Source organism: Diadema antillarum, unplaced genomic scaffold, assembly GCF_040938485.1.
Source record: "Diadema antillarum isolate AM-2024a unplaced genomic scaffold, OU_Dant_1.0 seq00002265_RagTag, whole genome shotgun sequence".
NCBI lineage: Eukaryota > Metazoa > Echinodermata > Echinoidea > Diadematoida > Diadematidae > Diadema > Diadema antillarum.
Window position 1 is genome coordinate 18,207 of NW_027272894.1, and position 16,596 is coordinate 34,802.

A 16,596-nucleotide genomic window follows, 5' to 3' on the forward strand; every position below is an offset into this window, starting at 1 on the left:
GCATGCCGCACCCGGATTAAAAAAAAATGATATCTATCTTTGAAAGAGTGAAGCACAATCACATACAAATATTTGAACAAGACGCATTAGAATGACTGCGAGTCTCTCGTATAGCAGTATTGCTTGACATACAGTTTCACGTAGTATGCTTCCTGTATGATCATATATGAGCTCGATATTGACATAACGTCTGACAGCTTGCGAACAGTCGATCTGGGGAACGAGAAGCGAGCATAGTCCAGGTAGGAAATACAGAATTTTCCATTTCCCACGACTTTTCTTTCATACCATAAAGTCGCATTGTATGATTGTATTTCGTTACATTTCCTCGTTATAAGACATGAGCCTCTGTGATTTCCTATATCTATGTATCTGCAAATGTTATGCTGTAATCACACTTTGTTGGAAATGAATATATGATATGAAATGAAATGAAAAATGAAATTGAATTTTCTCTTAAGCAAATTAGATAAACCTGTACTCTCTGCAGCTGAATATTATTAAACCATCTAACCAAATCATTTTGTTCGACAGTGATCTGCAGGTTCTTATACACCCCTGTGGAATCTCATGTCATCCGTCGCTGCTTGTGCCAGACCCCATCCAACACCATTTTTGATCTTTTTCTGAGGAACTGACTCATTTTTTTTTCTATCTCTCTATCGCTCTTTCTTTTCATACATTTTTTTTTTCAGACTGCATTCATCATGGCGGGTGTATCGTCTACTGACACGGAATACCTCTCGACCGCTCGGACTGTTGTCGCATTGACGTTCTGTGTCGTTCTTCTTGTGGAGTTTCTTGCGATGGGTTTCTACAGGAGAGCGGGCCAGACTGCCACCGGGCCCACGAACTCTCCCTTTCCCGCTAAACCTCGTCCATCTAATTTTGTCTCCTCGTGAAAATCGTATGGAGCTATTGATGACGTTGAAGCAGAAGTAAGTGTTGTATATTGCTGTGAGTTTTGTTCCTCTGATTCTGCATCACTTTATACATCATTTTCTCATTCCAGTCAGTGGTTGGGCAAAATACTGACCACGGGATGACCGAGCCTTTCAGTACCCTCACATGGACAGAATAATATACTTATCCACTAACCCCTAGTGTTCTTCGAATGCCCACTGGTACAAAAAACTCCATAGTAATGTACACAATGTTCAAAGTCACTAGCACAGAAGGGGTTATAAATATGTTCCTCCACTGGAAAAAAAAAATCTGAGTAAACATTAACCGCAAACAAAGGGAGGAGCAGCGCGTCATAAAAGAATAAGGCACACAAATTAGCAACGCAGATGAGGTACACATTGTAACCTCCTTCTAAAGCCTTTCCGAAGTATCATAGGACCTATGCTCTTTTCCTCGTATAGGGTATATATAGTTCATCAACTGCAGTGGTGCATATGCAACAACATAGTAACAATAGTAGGCACAGAACCATCGCCAAATTAAGAAACAGCATATAGACAAAAACATACTGAATCATTTCATAAGAAAGTACATTGGTGTTTGAAAATATTAACTTCTTTATAATCTTTCAGCATACTCTTTTAAACACACTCATGTTATTAACATCTGCGAAATCTGCTTTATATCATGTCTTTCTATACCGCACGGTAGAATTCCTGAAACACCACTGTTCTCTGAATACATTAAGAATCTACAATCAATAATCATTACGGTATGTCGACATTACCAAAATCATGAATGGCTGATTAACTAGATAAATGCCTATGTGTGTACTTCCCTCCATCAGCCATTTTGAAATAGTCAACAATAGCCAACTCATTTATAACCCTGTTTATTCGAGAATTGTAGCTCGCCACTCAATAACATTCGATTTGATGTATGTTTGAGCGATCACTCAACTTTCTTTCTGGGGTATGTAGGTACGGAGAACTGTGTTGCGTCGACATGGATGGTAGGGCAAAGGTTATCATAAACAGCCCCGATCTCGCCCGCGAGCTCTTCGTGAAGCTTGGTGAGGTCACCTCTAATCGACTCGTGCCACGTGCCTTCGTTGATACTATCCAGTATAGCGGTGAGTGGTCGTCTCCTGCGCCCATCACTGTCAAGATATTACAAATAAACTTTGATCAACGCACATGACCCGGGGAAAATTACAAATCCACTGACACTCAAACTTTTCTTCCAGGGGATGCCCCCTCCCCCGGCAGTCCTAAGAAAGGGGAAGATGGAGGGGGAGGGTCGGTTGGCCTTTAGAGGAGTAGGACCGTACCCCAGTCTCCACTCTTTGAGCCAGCAAGCTGGATGGCTCAAGGGACTGTTGAAACATGAAAATAATAGAAATATAATGCAGTACATTTTACAGTACATTAACTGAGCATGCTGAATGGACAGTTTCCCTATTATAGCCATTGCTAGCTGTTCACTTACAAATCTAAGGTATTTCTACTAAATCTAAGTTATTTCAACTGAATCGACTAATGACAGGTGGCATTGTCTTCAGTCACGGCCAAGACTGGCTCGCCTTGCGACGCTACAGCCTCTCCGCCCTCCGAAACTTCGGCATGGGAAAACGGAGCATCGAGTCGAGGATCAACGAAGAGGCGCGCATGCTGCTCGACGTTCTCGCCGACCGGCAGGACAACTCCGGGATCAACCCCGCGGACTATCTCAACAACGCGGTGTCCAACGTCATCTGCTCGATCACCTTCGGCGAGCGATTTGAGTGCGACGACCCCGCCTTCCTGGAGATTGTGGCGAGGGTGAAGATGCTGTTCGGTGAGGGCAATGCGGCTCCCGTCCGCCTGCTCGTCCAAAAGTTTCCAGGCCTGATGAGGTTCAACTGGCCGAGGAAGAAGAAAATGATCAAGGAGAACATAGTTGGACTGAAGGATTTTATTGTCTCCATGGTCGAGAAGCACGACGAGAGCTTCGACGAGAACGATATCCGCGACATCATCGACATGTACCTGGCCGAAAACCGTCGACTCGAAGCCGACAACGACGTCGTCGAACCATACCTGGGCAAGGGAAACATTTGGATGTGCGTCTTTGATCTCTTTCTCGGCGGCACGGAGACAACGTCCACGGCCTTGATATGGTTTTTCCTCATCATGGCCAGCAGGCCAGAGATTCAGATGAAGGTATGTAAGTTTAAAGGGATGGTAGAGATTTTGGTTGAGATGGGGATTAAGGTTTAAACCTTTTGCGAAGTGATTAGAAGCTATTATATGATTTATCAAAGAGCATGAAATTCTAAGAGAAATTAGAATTTTACTTGATAAGAATCGGTTTTGAAATGACGGAGATGGCGCAAAAAATAGGTTCTAATAAAAGACGGCACCCACCTGTTTTGGACCACTTTATTTTTCTTTGTTCTTGGATATCTCAAACAGTTCAGAAGCGATTTTCATCAAGTAAACTTTTAATTCCCCTTAGAATTGCATGCAATTTAATATTTCGTATAAATTATCTCTAATTATTTCGCAAAAAGTTAAAAGCTTAATCTAATCTCAACCAAAACTATGGTCGTCCCTTCAAAGGACAATCATGTATCCTAAAAGAAACTATGCAGTCTCTTTTTCACGTCAAACCGATAAAAATGCCTTTACACAGCAGCTTATTTTGGCTGATTGATATATCTAGGATGCAGACAGCATTTTTTTCTTCAATTTCAATTCTAACAAATAATCTAATTATATTGGGAATTTTCTGCATTGAACATTTTATAAATGAATACAGTCATTTCTTTTTTATTTTCAAGACAATCTAACATAGATAGTGTGTACATCCGAACATAATTAAGATATACGTCTACGGATTGAAGAAAAGTATATTAGAGAATACGTTAATTGGGAACCGCTACTTTGCTTTGAAAATATGTCGATTTTTGTCAATATTGTTGTATCAGTATTTGTCTATCTTTCACGAGAATCGATGGCGACAAAATTGATGATGTTTTCAACGACTCAACTCCCTATAAATAGCATGTCACATTTTTGTTGTAGGTGGCTGACGAAATCAACTCTGTGATCGGACAAGAGAGAGCGCCCTTGTATGAAGATCGAAAGAGGATGCCATACACTCAAGCTACCCTCAGTGAAATACTGCGTTTTCGTCCTGTTGCCCCGTTCGGACTGCCACACTTTACTAGCGAAGACGTGCGTACTGGAGACTACGTCATCCCTAAAGGTCATGAGGTGTGGGTCAACGTCATTGGGATTCACCATGACCCGGAATTGTTTGCCGCTCCGGAGGAATTCAACCCGAATCGCTTCCTGGGTCGAGACGGACTGACATTTACAACGATGGATGCCTTCATACCTTTCGGTCTGGGTAAGTAGAGACACTTAATCATTCCTATCTGAGCATGGCAACAGTAGTAAATTGACCACAAGGTAACCCCTTAAAGCGGGAACGAAATGATTGTTCTTCATTCTTTACAAATTAATATGTGTCCAGAATCAAGACTGGAGTACAGGATATTTAGTTGATTTAGAGCTAGATAGATTGATAGTACTTTAGCCTATCTGTCTGCCCTGTTGCTTATTTGTAATACTCTATTTACGCAGTTGTACGTCCTGGTCAATATGTTTTTGACATTTTCCCTCTATATGTAATAACTATTGTTGGTTGAAGCAAATTTTGTGTTTGCCTTTGGATTAATCTTTGCGCTGGTGATTCGGTTTCTAGGCTCTTAAGGTTCTTCAGTATTACGTTATCGTCTGGGGTTGAACATTATAGGAATAGGGAAGGTAGATACACATATGGCTAAGTGTCCGATATTCTAGAGTTTAGAAAAAAAAAAGTAATTCCCGGCAACCTTTGTACAGACTATCCATCCTGAGCTTTCTTTAACTCAAAGGTCGCCGAAGCTGCCTGGGAGAACAACTTGCGAAGATGGAGCTCTTTCTCTTCGCTACCAGCATCTTACAGCGGTTTGTCGTTCGACTCCCTCCCGGAGTTGTCCCGGACTACAGCATTGGTCACAGAATCCGAACCCTGCTGCCAAAAGATTTTAACGTGTGTCTAAGCAGGCGCTAAGAACTGTTGAATACAGTACAACGAATTGGTATAAACGTATTTACTCATACTGAATTTAATCCCATCTACTTGATATAAACGAGCTATTTCATAGGCAGGTTTACACTTACGAAGACAACAATGTGGATGTGTTGCATTTGCGAATCAGGTACTCTATATTCTACTCATCTACGCACATCATAAGCAGCGCTTTTCACCTTCAGGAATCCACATTGTTTGCATTGGTTTTTGCTACATAATTATGTTTGCAAGTTTTCTGATTATTGGTAACTATCTTTTATCGTATACAATAACGAGCATATACAATCTATATGTGTATGCAAACATGTAAACTGGGTGCTGTTACGTTGAACTATTGTAACTTTAAAAGTAATAGTAACCCTGCGATCAATGGTGACCAGCATTGATCTAAAGGCTAAAAAGGTTGACCATGGAATAGTGTTGCTATGGTAATTACAATTATTCATTATTCCATTAACGTAAAGTTACCATAATTTCATGAAACGGTGTCTTGGTGTGTGGGGAGGAATCGCTTCCATCAAGTGTTCTGTTGCCGCCCTGAAACCCTATTATCAATTATTAAATCATTTTAGTTCAATGTGTATGTAAACTGGGCCTCGTTGCATAATGGAAGAAAAATTGGACCCACCTCTCTCAGAAGGCCCGGGGTATGATATTACCCTCAACGTTTTATGTCAGTAACAACTCAAGGGAAAATACGTTTTGATGAAAATGAAATGATTTGGAATTCTCTTTGTAATTTTTGTATATCGTTCCATTATTTTATAAAACACGAAATTATTGTAACTATTTATTTTGATGATAGCGATAACGGTACATTGATATAACCAATCCTATTTTCAAATATATTCTAATACAATGTATATTCTGCTCACTGAACATCTATTTTAATTCTAGGTAAAATTTTATTCAAAGTGAGTAGCAGATGTCTTTACATCATTCAGATTAAAATCGCCTTTCGATTTAATCGATGTCTTGCATGTAACAACGTTAAGATTGGGATAATCAAATTACATGTATACCTTTCTGTATAGAAAAAAATATTAAAATTTCTTCATCAACTTCCTATTTGTTAACCTGTGCAATTCTGCGAACATAATCATGATGATGTTTTCTACCACAGCTGACGGCGATAGTATGGCTATTTTTAGAAAGACTGATAACGAAAACGAGTGAAATAAGAACAACAAAAGGAACGGCAGTAATGATAGAAAATGTTTTATTGGTGTCGAAAAAAACTTTCAAAATAGTACTGTCAATGATAAGAGAGATTAACAGAGAAGAACTGGATTTTTATTTTTATCAAAGGGTGAAATGTTCTGATGTATTTGTTATTTTAGAGTCAAAATATATTCCATATCTGTTGGAGTAAACATAATTTTGATACTAATTCTGAAAAAATGATGGTGTATTGAATCGATTAATTTACCAGCAAACTGGAAAAGTTTTTCATTTGCTTTACGTCAATCGCTACATTCACTAAATCTGTGTATTCCTTACAGTTACGAATAGTAGCAAAACTGCTTTATCATCATTTTCGTTGTCACCATCATCTTCATCATTATCAATAATCTTGCTATATACTACCAAGAAATTCTCAGCCGCAACTAACTTGATCTATAACATCTAGTACACCCTTTTGTCGATGTAAATTGATTTTGTGTGTTTACCGATAAATGAGACCCAATGTCATTGTATTCACAGTGTGTCTTGGTTTTTTTACCCTCTTTTTGAGACTTCCAGAGGTGTTTTGAAAGTAAAAACATTGTCTCAACATCACTTGGTACTTGATGGTAACACTAACTTATCCATCACACATCGATCTTACAGTATCATAATTATCAGAAAAACACGTTTTTGTTTTTGTTTGTTTGTTTGTTTTTCTACTTTAAAGTATATTGCAAAACAAGGACCCTAAATGAAAGCTGCAAGCAAGCCAATTATACCATTCAGGTCTACAGAATGATATTTTGACATTATTGACACATCTTAACATTTCTTTTTATTCCAACAAAACAGAACAGCCTCTATAATCTGGTTTCATCTCAGTTGCTATATTTGCACGTGGTCTCTTTCAGGAAGAGCTATGTACCTCAACATTTTGCGAACAAAAAGATACAATTTGGCGAGGAAATAACTTGATAATGTTCAGACTCTTGAACTAGGAATACAGATGCGCGATGTACATCAGTCAAACAAATAATATAGGAAATACAATCTGTAATTAACCAGCGCGTGGATATTGCATTAATCAGTGACAAAATGAGTAAAGCCCGCTCTAATAAATAGTACACAAGTGTATATGATTAATTTCCACTTTCTTTTCCTCATCACATTATCTGCTCACACAAAATAGAACAAGAGGCGATTTCTTTACTATCCAATTATTTTCTTTTGTCATGTTAAATAATACTGTAAGAATGCGTAACAAAGAGCTTCTAAATTATGCCAATTATCACCCTTAAAAAGACGGCAATCAGACACTAGTCAAGGTGACGGGTGTTTATTATTGATTACCATGCACTGGAAAAAGCAGGCTGACTTTCATTCAAATCATAAAGCCTCTTCGCACAATAGATTTCAGAACAAGTACATGTCGCTGTGAAGAAGCAATACAAACAACGAAGAAATAGTAGGGCCCATGCTTTTCTTGCTCATTACACATATAAGTGTACTTTGTGTTGTACACACTAGAGTAAACGACTCGAGACAAATGCTTTGGTTTTGCTATAGACGTAGTGAAGCAATCGCAATCGTTGTTTTTGCTGTCGTTGCGGCAGTCTCTCTTCAGTGATCACAATTCTCTGAGCAGATTTTTGCATACCGATCCTAAATCGATATCCAAGACAGCGAATCATGCTTCATGTAACTAACGCACTTGAGCTATCAATTTGAACGGCTTGGGTACCAAAGCTCCGACGCAGTGATCGTAACTGTAATCGGCTGGTGTGCCGTCTGGCATTCTGAACTTGAAGCCCTGAAGGAGAGAGGTAGCAAAGAGAAAAAACTCCATCTTGGCCAGTTGCTCTCCGAGGCAAACTCGTCGCCCTAGAAACAAGTAGAAAAAACCCACAATATCATCAAAGTTACGTGTGTACGTATAATACATCCAGAATATGCCTATAGTAGAGTGTATGTGTGTGTGTGTGTGTGCGTGTGTGTTAGGATGCTGAGTTTGTTTCTAAAAGCTTGACGCCTAACAATTCTTCGTGCAACAACCTCACTGGTATATTCGTATCTTACAATGATTGATTGACAGAAGTTAAAACCATTTTGAAATAATAAAGATAACAATCAAAACAATAACGATAACATCAGTAATAACACCATAATAGTTTTCTTCTTACTATTGTTATTGTTATCATTATTACTTTTCTTATTAATATACAGCTATCGTTATCATCATCATGATTATAATTTGTATTGCTATTGTTTTAATGATGCATTGTTATTTTTCTGTAGCTACTTTTCCGCTTATCAACTATCTCAGTAACTGATTCAAAGTCATGTGTGGGCCCTACCAGTCCCAGAATGTGATGGATGGGACATGCATATACAATCCATATGAGGCCACTGACTTATACCTCCTCCGAATGTAGTGAGGGCCTCGTTCTTGACGAGTGTTTTCCCATCATTTGACAGAAAACGCTCGGGGTTGAACTCTCCCGGGTCGTCCCAGAGTGTGGGGTCGTGGTGAATAGCCAGGATGTTGATTATGAGCTCTGTCTCGCTCGGGATTGTGTAGCCCTTGATCTGAATGGGCCTGTCGTTCACATGGGGCACACCGGTCGGTAAGACGGGGCGGCAGCGAAAGACCTCGAGCAGCGTGGCGTCTGTGAAAGGCATATCCTGCCTGTCCGATGTGCGAGGTGCTCTCTCTCGGCCAATGACGCGATCAATTTCTTCTATCACCTACAAATAAATTAGCAATGGCATCAACAAGAAAAGTTTGGGTGCCGAAGTCAAATTTCGGGCATAACCTTGTTTTACCGCCCGCCTGACGTTTTTGATAATTTTACTGTACATCGCAGATGATGAATCCGAAATCCAATACCTGCATCCTTGAGGATTTTGAAGTATTCATGATGTTGGGTAACCATTTTGGACACCATCTACAAGATTTCAAAGCCTTTCTTAGGGACGCAAGAGTTGCATCAACCAGATTCGTATTCAGCGCTCTCTCGAAATAGGGTAAAACCGTCAGTTCATTTTCAATTTATTCTCTATTTACATAAGGAAAATAACTAAAACTTTAATTTTTGGAAGCCATTTTGAATATCTCAAAACCCTCAGGGATGCAAAAGCGGCAGCATCCAGATTTGGATTCAGCTCCCTCGAAATAGGGTAAAGATATTAAATTATCCATTTCTCATTATCCATGAGAAGACATATTGGCAATTCCATTTTCGGCAGCCATCTTGAATATTTCAAAATCCTCAAGAAAGCAAAAGTTGCATCATTCAGATTCGGACTCGCCATCCTTTTTTCTCCATCACTTTTGTTTCCCTTTTTCACAATTCATAAGAAAAAAATACTCGTATCGGAATTTTATATTTTGGCGGCCATTTTAGTGGCCATTTTGAATATCTAAAAACCCTAGCTGCCTCCAAGATGCAAAAGTTACATCATGCATATTCGGATGCAGCACCTTCGAAATAGGTAAACCCATCAAAAGAAAAACGAAAAAGAACTGGGTGACGGTAAAGCAAGATTCAGACTCTGTGGCAACCACTCAAGAGCAAGCGACCAATTAAAATATATGATTGTATTGTACTTTGAATTTACCGCGCATTTCGGTTCGCTTTCCCAAACGTTGTTATCTTTGTTACGTTCTATTGCCGGCCTATTCTGCCTGCAAAATTTTACACAATATAGCGCCCTCATACTCTAAAATAATGATCACAATCATCTCCATTGGCTTTGCAATGACAACGGTAAAGCCTCCTTTACCTATTAGCCACGAAAACAAGGTAAACAGTTCCGACGTAATAATATCTTACTTACATTATGCCATTGTTTTATTTCTCTACAACTAATTGAAGAAATCTGTCATCCCAAGAACTCTAAAGGAAAAGTATCCCTTTTTCCTTAATCCCCGCAAATCTTCATTAATATACATACCACATACTGCATATTGTATATACATATACATTACATGGTTTATTCATCCTTTTTTCACTTTATTCTAAGCTTTAAGCTCGTAAGCAACACATTTGCTTTCTCAATGGTCATAAAATTTTCAAATTGATTATATTACCTTCTGCTGGATGTCGTGTTTTCCCGCCATGAAGAGAAGAAACCAGAGGAGAGAAGACGAGGTCGTCTCCGTGCCCGCCAGAAAGAGGTCGAAGACGCACGCCCACAGTTGGTCGTCGTTGAGGTAGACGTTCTCGTCCGCAGACTTCTCCCGATGCATCTCTGCCAGATAGGTGTCGATGATGTCACGCAAGTCCGCGGGGTCAAAGGTCGAACGATGCTCGCTGAGCTCCTTGTTGATGAAACTCTGGTTTTGTCACGTATGATATTATATCATGTAGACAATGAAGACTTCAATTTTGTTGGTTGGTGCATATATATATGCAGTGTGCGTGTATGTGTGTGATATACTTTAAGAGAGGAACGTTTAATCCGTTTCCTAGCATCGTCTTGTATATGGAGCAGCAAGTAAATGGTCACGAGCAATTGAGCATCAGTAATGAGACTTGGACATCGTTTATGTCTCATTGGCCTCCCTATTCGATCATCATGCTCTGTATCTCTTAGAAAAGGATGCATTAGATTGGAAACACGGCAGGACATTCAGTTGGTAAAGAGGGGATTTTTTGTTTTGTTTCCATGTATACGGCAACATTTCTCATGACTGGAGGGATGTCATGAAATAACCGTCATTTGATCGTCGTAACCCTAGCTTAACCATCAACCAATCAACATGGGACAATAGCGTCATTGTGGGTAAGAAAGTCTTGTCCAGGCGTGTATTCATTTGGCTAGATTAGAAATCTGGTTCTGAAAACCGAGAGTTTCTCTTTACAGTTCATCAAGTTCATCCCTCCCTCTTCCCTTCCCACCTCTACAGTGTGTGCTCCCAGCATCAAGGATGGTAGCCTTTTGCCAAGGCCCTCTCGCTGTATGGTGGTGAGCGAATGGGGGCAAACAAAGCGCACCCAGCTGAGCTGGACAGCGCTCGGGTGTGGTCACTTCGTTCGTCCCTTATAGCCATCTTAACAGCGAGAGGGTCTTGGCAAAAGGCTACCAGGATGGATGATGTCTATTCATTCCGAAAGACGTGGCGAGGGTGGACGTTCCAGTGCAAAGTCGTACTAAAGCCCATGATACATCTAATACACCCACCTGTATTCCCCTCATGTTTTTCACCGCCGCGCTGCACAGCCGCGTGTTCAAGAGGAAGGGGAATGTTTGGGTCAGGTTCCGAAGGATCACGTTGTTGCTGGCAGCCCCCGTCGTGAGGACCCTGATTCTCGAGATTAAGTCCTGGAAGACGGGGTCCCCGTAGTCGAATCTGCGACCGAAGGTGATGGCGCAGATGATGTTGGAGACGGCGGCGTTCAGCAGGGCGACGGCGTTGAACGGTTCGCCGGCGAGCCCTTCGACGGCTTCGCGCAACATGCGGGTCTCCTCCACAATACGTTCCTCGATACCGCGCTTGCCCATGCCGAAGTTGCGGAGAGCCGAGAGGCTGAATCGCCGGATCTCTTGCCACGGTTTCCCCTCGCTGAATATGATGCCACCTACAAGGAGATGGAAGAGGAATGAATTTATAATTAGGGAGAGGGGTGGAGGTTGTTCATGATTTAACATGATTCGTTGCTGAGTAATTCTAAAAAAGAAAGGTAAATGCGACGCCGCGACTAGCGAAAACATAGAGTTTCTCACGTTTGCCACCTTAAAATAACAGCGTTGGATTCATCATGTTCATCGTGTTACCACTGATAATTTACATCATGTACAGTCATTTGAAGAATATCACATGCATTACAATGGGTCTCTTCGAATCTTGACATTACGTCCGAGTCAACGCTACAATTCTATGATGATGATCCACAACATTCGTACGGAGCCATATATCTGCTATAGAAACATTCGAAAACGCAGACTCCTCCAGGAGAGTTAGAAATTGAATGCCTGGTGAAAAATATGAGTCTTGAGTGAGGCTTTGAAGTAATCCAGTTTGTCAATTTCTATGATCGTGTTGGCATTGACGGAAAATGAAAGCGTTTGATAATAATACATCGTGTGATGTCCATGTACCTTTGTAAGCCATGGTCGTGGCAAAATAGGGTGGGATCCGTCGACCGGAAGTTACGTCAGCCTGCCTGACGATCAAATCCTTCACCAAGCTGGGGCTACCGATAAGCATTAGCAACCTCTTTCCAACTCGGATGGAAGCCAGATCTCCATATCTTGCACGGGATGATAAATGATAATGTTTACGGTAAACATACCGTGGATCGAGAAGCGGGCAATATATTTCAATATTTCCCCTCATCGTGTCTTTATTTTCATTTTCTGCAACAAGGTGGTTATACTCATCGTAATGAAAGATAGGATAGGTAGCTTGATTGGACTCTCGTTGTTGGCGGGATAAGAAAATATTGACCTCCCCTGAAATGCTTTCGTGTAGGCCCTTGAATACTGGATGTTCTCTCAGCTCATGCAGCATTTACGGTAAATTCCCCCAGGAATTTTAAATGTTACCTAAGGTGAATCAAGGCAAGCAAACTATATCAAAAACAACAATGACTGCCCACAAGTATTCTTCCCGTTCAATGTATAATTATTAACCTTTCATTGATGTTTTCATAGTGATTTCTATTCTCCACTCTTTGGTTTCAACACAGATGAAGTACAATACCTCCTGGTGATCATTACAAGGCGTCCGAATCTATTCTTGCTCGGGAACAGCGTCATCAGCGAATCAAGTGGGTAAGGAATGGCCGGTGGACCGGGAGGCAGGTTGGAGTACGACTTCCGGTTTGACCTCAGAAACCAGAAGATCGCCAGGCAGATGGTTACGGCGGTCACGAGATTGACGACGCCGACGTATTGGATCAAATTCAGCGGCATCGCCGACATATCGATGACTTGATCAGAACTGTGATCGGTGGCAAAGAAATTTATTATTGCAAACGTGTGTGACGCAAGGAGTTGCGTCATCAAAATAGACAAATGCCCTTGTCCTTCGCGGTTGGAACATTGTTTCTGCAAAAGATTCTTTAAAAGCCCTGTTCTATTAGGAAGTGAATTTGTCCAGGTTCCCATGGATCATTCCGTTTTCGAACCATGCGGCTTGAAGCAGTATGCATGTGGTATGCAGAGTGTAGATATCATTTACATTTAAAGTCTTAAAAATAGAAGAAAAGGGATCTACTATACAACAATTATATAAATGTACTGGCAATAATATTCGCCGTATATCATCATGCAGAATAAAAGATATGTATATGCCCATCGGAAAAAAAAAATGTATGAAAAAGACACCCATTACCTATTGTTCATGCATAAAACAAATAATGAACATCAGCAAGAAAAACAGTCACATGACCATGCTGTGGCCATTGAACGGTATGCTCAAGAACGTCTAAACTTAAACATAGCTTTCTGTATGCTGTATAGATTGTTATCTTTAAGAAATTATCTCCGCTTAGTTGATTTAGTCTCTCTGCATACATTTCACACGGAGATATCTATGAATGATTGTCTTCTGGGAAATAAACATTCATATTCCATGCAGGCAGTTCTCAAAATGAGATGATCATCTTCTATAAATGATATAGCCAAATACAATTTTATAATAACTAAGGCCTACCGATCGAGATACGCTTACGAACGTCCCTACTTTTCAAACATTGTGAACATAGAGCCTCGATAACGATAACACTCGCTAGAGAAACGACCCTATATCAGTGACTACTAGTATAGCAATGAGAGTGCGTGTATTTTAATTGATATACTAGTAGGCCTCCATGTACTTACTTCGGGTGAGACAAAGACTGCCTTAAAAGCTGAGGCACATGGCTGCGAAGTATCACACGTACAAGTTTTGGGAATAGAGTGCCAATAATGATCTCACAGAACCACTCGAGGCACAGCAGAAAGTATAGCGGAACCCGGTGCAGGTTATGCTATTAACCCTTCGTTTGCTTTGAGTACTGATTAGCACAGAAAAAACCCATAGCATTGTACACGCTCATGGGATTCAGGTTCAGAGTCCATTTCCAGTCCACATTAGGAACTGTTTCGGTTCTATTATGTGTGAGAGTATGTATAAAATGAATGATTGATGCTATATACGCGCCCACTCCATGCACGTGTGCATCCGTAGGGTTTATAGCCATAAAGAGGACAAAGAATAGACCCATTTAAACAGGCGGCTACTAGTGAAGTTGGAACCTGCGTTCACACGCGGCAATAAAACTTTCTAAAAGCTAAGATTTGTACTGCTTTTTTATGGATTTAAAAGGGAAATCTTTTTTTTTTTATTTCATTCATATCTACAACTTGCACAGTTTGAGTAAAAGGAATGAACAATCTAATACAGCATGGAATTATAAGCACAACCAATATACAAACCTCTCCGACATTCTTGATTTTTCGTTCGCATAAATCGTGTCAAAACTATAGCCATTGGACTATGACGCAGAGCTTTCGTATTGCACAAAGAATATGAGATAGAATGCAAATAGTTTTGAATTTGTGGAAGCTACACCAGCGATATCAGGATCGGAGACGACAATCAATAAACCGAGAGATAGTGGTGCGTTGTTTCATGGGATTTCCGTGGTAATCTAATAGTAGGTCTTACCATATTACCTCTCGAGAACTTACGCAACCGCATCGCGGGCCGCGCAGGGCCCCCGAGTACGAAATTGGAAAACAATCATAGATAAACTGCTTTAATACAAAACCGATTACATATCAGAATGATTTCCAGTAACTAGTTAGACCAATCCAACCATTGATAGTTTTACATTTTTTATCATCGCTTTGTCCGCTTCAAATTAAATTCTTCCAAACTGATCATGCTGACATGCAAGGGGGCTTTTTTTCAGATATTTCGACGCAAAAAACAAGATTGGTGATTTCTAATTCAGTCTTGATGAACACTCTCGTTTGTGCTTTTTAAATTCATGTATTGTGAGCAAACACTTTGATTTTTCTAACCAGACTGAATAAATATTTGTAAAGACACCTGCTCAGACCACTTAATAGATAACAGGCGTCTCATATCCGGTGGTACACTGTACCATTAATATCATATACCGACACACCCCTACTGGAGCAACTCCACATGACTGACAGGTCCAAAGCGTTTAGATAGCAGATATATCGGGTATATATAACAATGGAAGACATGGATCTTATTTCATATATGACAGGAAAACAAATCCTGCTAGCGAAAAAAAAAGTAATTTCTTGTGGCAACGGGTGTGTGGAATTAGTGGCACAATAAAACTTCCCCAAATATACTTGCCATCGCCGCTAGAATTGACATCAAAACAACTTTCTAAGAAAAATGGATCCGTGATGGCCCAGTGATGAAAAGGAGCAAATATAGACGTAGGCCTAGATGTAATTCGTTTATGTATACAGATTATATAAAGACATGCAACGCGCTCACATTTATGATAATATACAGCTTATACGCAAGCTATAGCTAAAATTCATAAACATAAACAGACGCGCGAGGATAGTTAGGTTATGCAAACAAGATTTCCCCTGCTTACAAAGGGACGATGTACAAAAAAGGGCAAAACAACAATTTACTTTTTCATGGAGATGGATAGTATCGTTTCCTATATACAGTCATTAAGGATCATATAAATACTGCAGATTATTAATTGCAATTACGATGTACTTACAACAAGAGAACTGCTCTAGCTATGCTCTGATTGACGCCCAGAGAAGTGCCCATATAACATATACACGGAGTTTGTAATTCTCAACAAAACGCACAAACCCGGCGGAATGAGAAGACGAGAATTTGTTATACATGTTTTATATCTCTGAAATCTTGGTTCACAGTCTCATCACCATTCATTGTATACATTTTTTTTCCAGGCTATGGTCGTTATGCTTAACAGTTATCGAATGTTCGTCACACGGGGCGTCATTGCATCATGCTATATACATCGCGTCATTTTTGCTTTGCCTTGAACAAATTGAACAGGGGTAAGAGGCTTGCTCTTGAGTCATGTTCGTTAAGGACCACTGTAAGTATTAAGTTCACCAATGACCTGGTTTTCAAACTCTGAGAATACTTCGTATCATTTTGTTTTGTGCCAGCCATACGAGCAAACATATTGGGACCTTATATGAGAATGATTTTGGCGGAGCATGACGTGATCAAAGGTCATGCAAACTTTTAAAGGAGGATGTTGATATAGGAACAGTCCCCCCAAAAATTCTTCAGTAGAAGAGTAAGCCGACCGGAGGAATTAGGTGGCATGGTAGTTCAGCTTTTGATTGTAAACTTGTCAGCATTATGACGTCAGCAATCATAATCTGATTAAAGAAGCGTACGGGAAATGAAAATTAAACGACAGAAAC

The 16,596-nt window shown here is 40.2% G+C and overlaps 2 protein-coding genes across 3 annotated transcripts; one reads left to right on the plus strand and one right to left on the minus strand.

The window, feature by feature from the left end:
- The first annotated feature begins 833 nt into the window (after window positions 1-833).
- On the plus strand, window positions 834-5,837 carry LOC139714403 (cytochrome P450 2B19-like). Its single transcript, XM_071626112.1, has 5 exons — window positions 834-938; window positions 1,887-2,038; window positions 2,452-3,107; window positions 3,972-4,299; window positions 4,829-5,837. The coding sequence occupies exons 1-5, from the start codon at window positions 910-912 to the stop codon at window positions 5,005-5,007; spliced, it is 1,344 nt and encodes a 447-aa protein (XP_071482213.1). The 5' UTR covers window positions 834-909; the 3' UTR covers window positions 5,008-5,837.
- Window positions 5,838-6,288: 451 nt separating this feature from the next.
- LOC139714402 (cytochrome P450 2U1-like) lies at window positions 6,289-16,596 on the minus strand. Of its 2 annotated transcripts, none has more exons than XM_071626110.1 (7): window positions 15,909-16,596; window positions 12,902-13,141; window positions 12,298-12,449; window positions 11,380-11,777; window positions 10,286-10,531; window positions 8,613-8,940; window positions 6,289-8,076 (listed from the first exon to the last, which is right to left on the minus strand). In XM_071626110.1, exons 1-7 carry the CDS (start codon window positions 15,959-15,961, stop codon window positions 7,898-7,900), a joined length of 1,596 nt encoding a protein of 531 aa, XP_071482211.1. In that variant the 5' UTR covers window positions 15,962-16,596; the 3' UTR covers window positions 6,289-7,897. The 2 variants fall into 2 exon arrangements, with proteins under 2 accessions (XP_071482211.1, XP_071482212.1); XM_071626111.1 differs by lacking the exon at window positions 15,909-16,596 and adding an exon at window positions 14,023-14,777 and having other exon boundaries at window positions 6,290-8,076.

Bases quoted from the DNA above. Each gene is read 5' to 3' on its own strand.
- LOC139714402 (XM_071626110.1), bottom strand. From the start codon at position 15,961: ATGGGCACTTCTCTGGGCGTCAATCAGAGCATAGCTAGAGCAGTTCTC. The intron at 8,941-10,285 runs GTAATATAATCA...ATTTATTTGTAG, and splicing joins AACACGACATCCAGCAGAAG to GTGATAGAAGAAATTGATCG. The intron at 8,077-8,612 runs GTATAAGTCAGT...ACTTGTTTCTAG, and splicing joins CCTCACTACATTCGGAGGAG to GGCGACGAGTTTGCCTCGGA.
- LOC139714403 (XM_071626112.1), top strand. From the start codon at position 910: ATGGAGCTATTGATGACGTTGAAGCAGAA. The intron at 2,039-2,451 runs GTGAGTGGTCGT...GACTAATGACAG, and splicing joins TGATACTATCCAGTATAGCG to GTGGCATTGTCTTCAGTCAC. The intron at 3,108-3,971 runs GTATGTAAGTTT...TTTTTGTTGTAG, and splicing joins GGCCAGAGATTCAGATGAAG to GTGGCTGACGAAATCAACTC.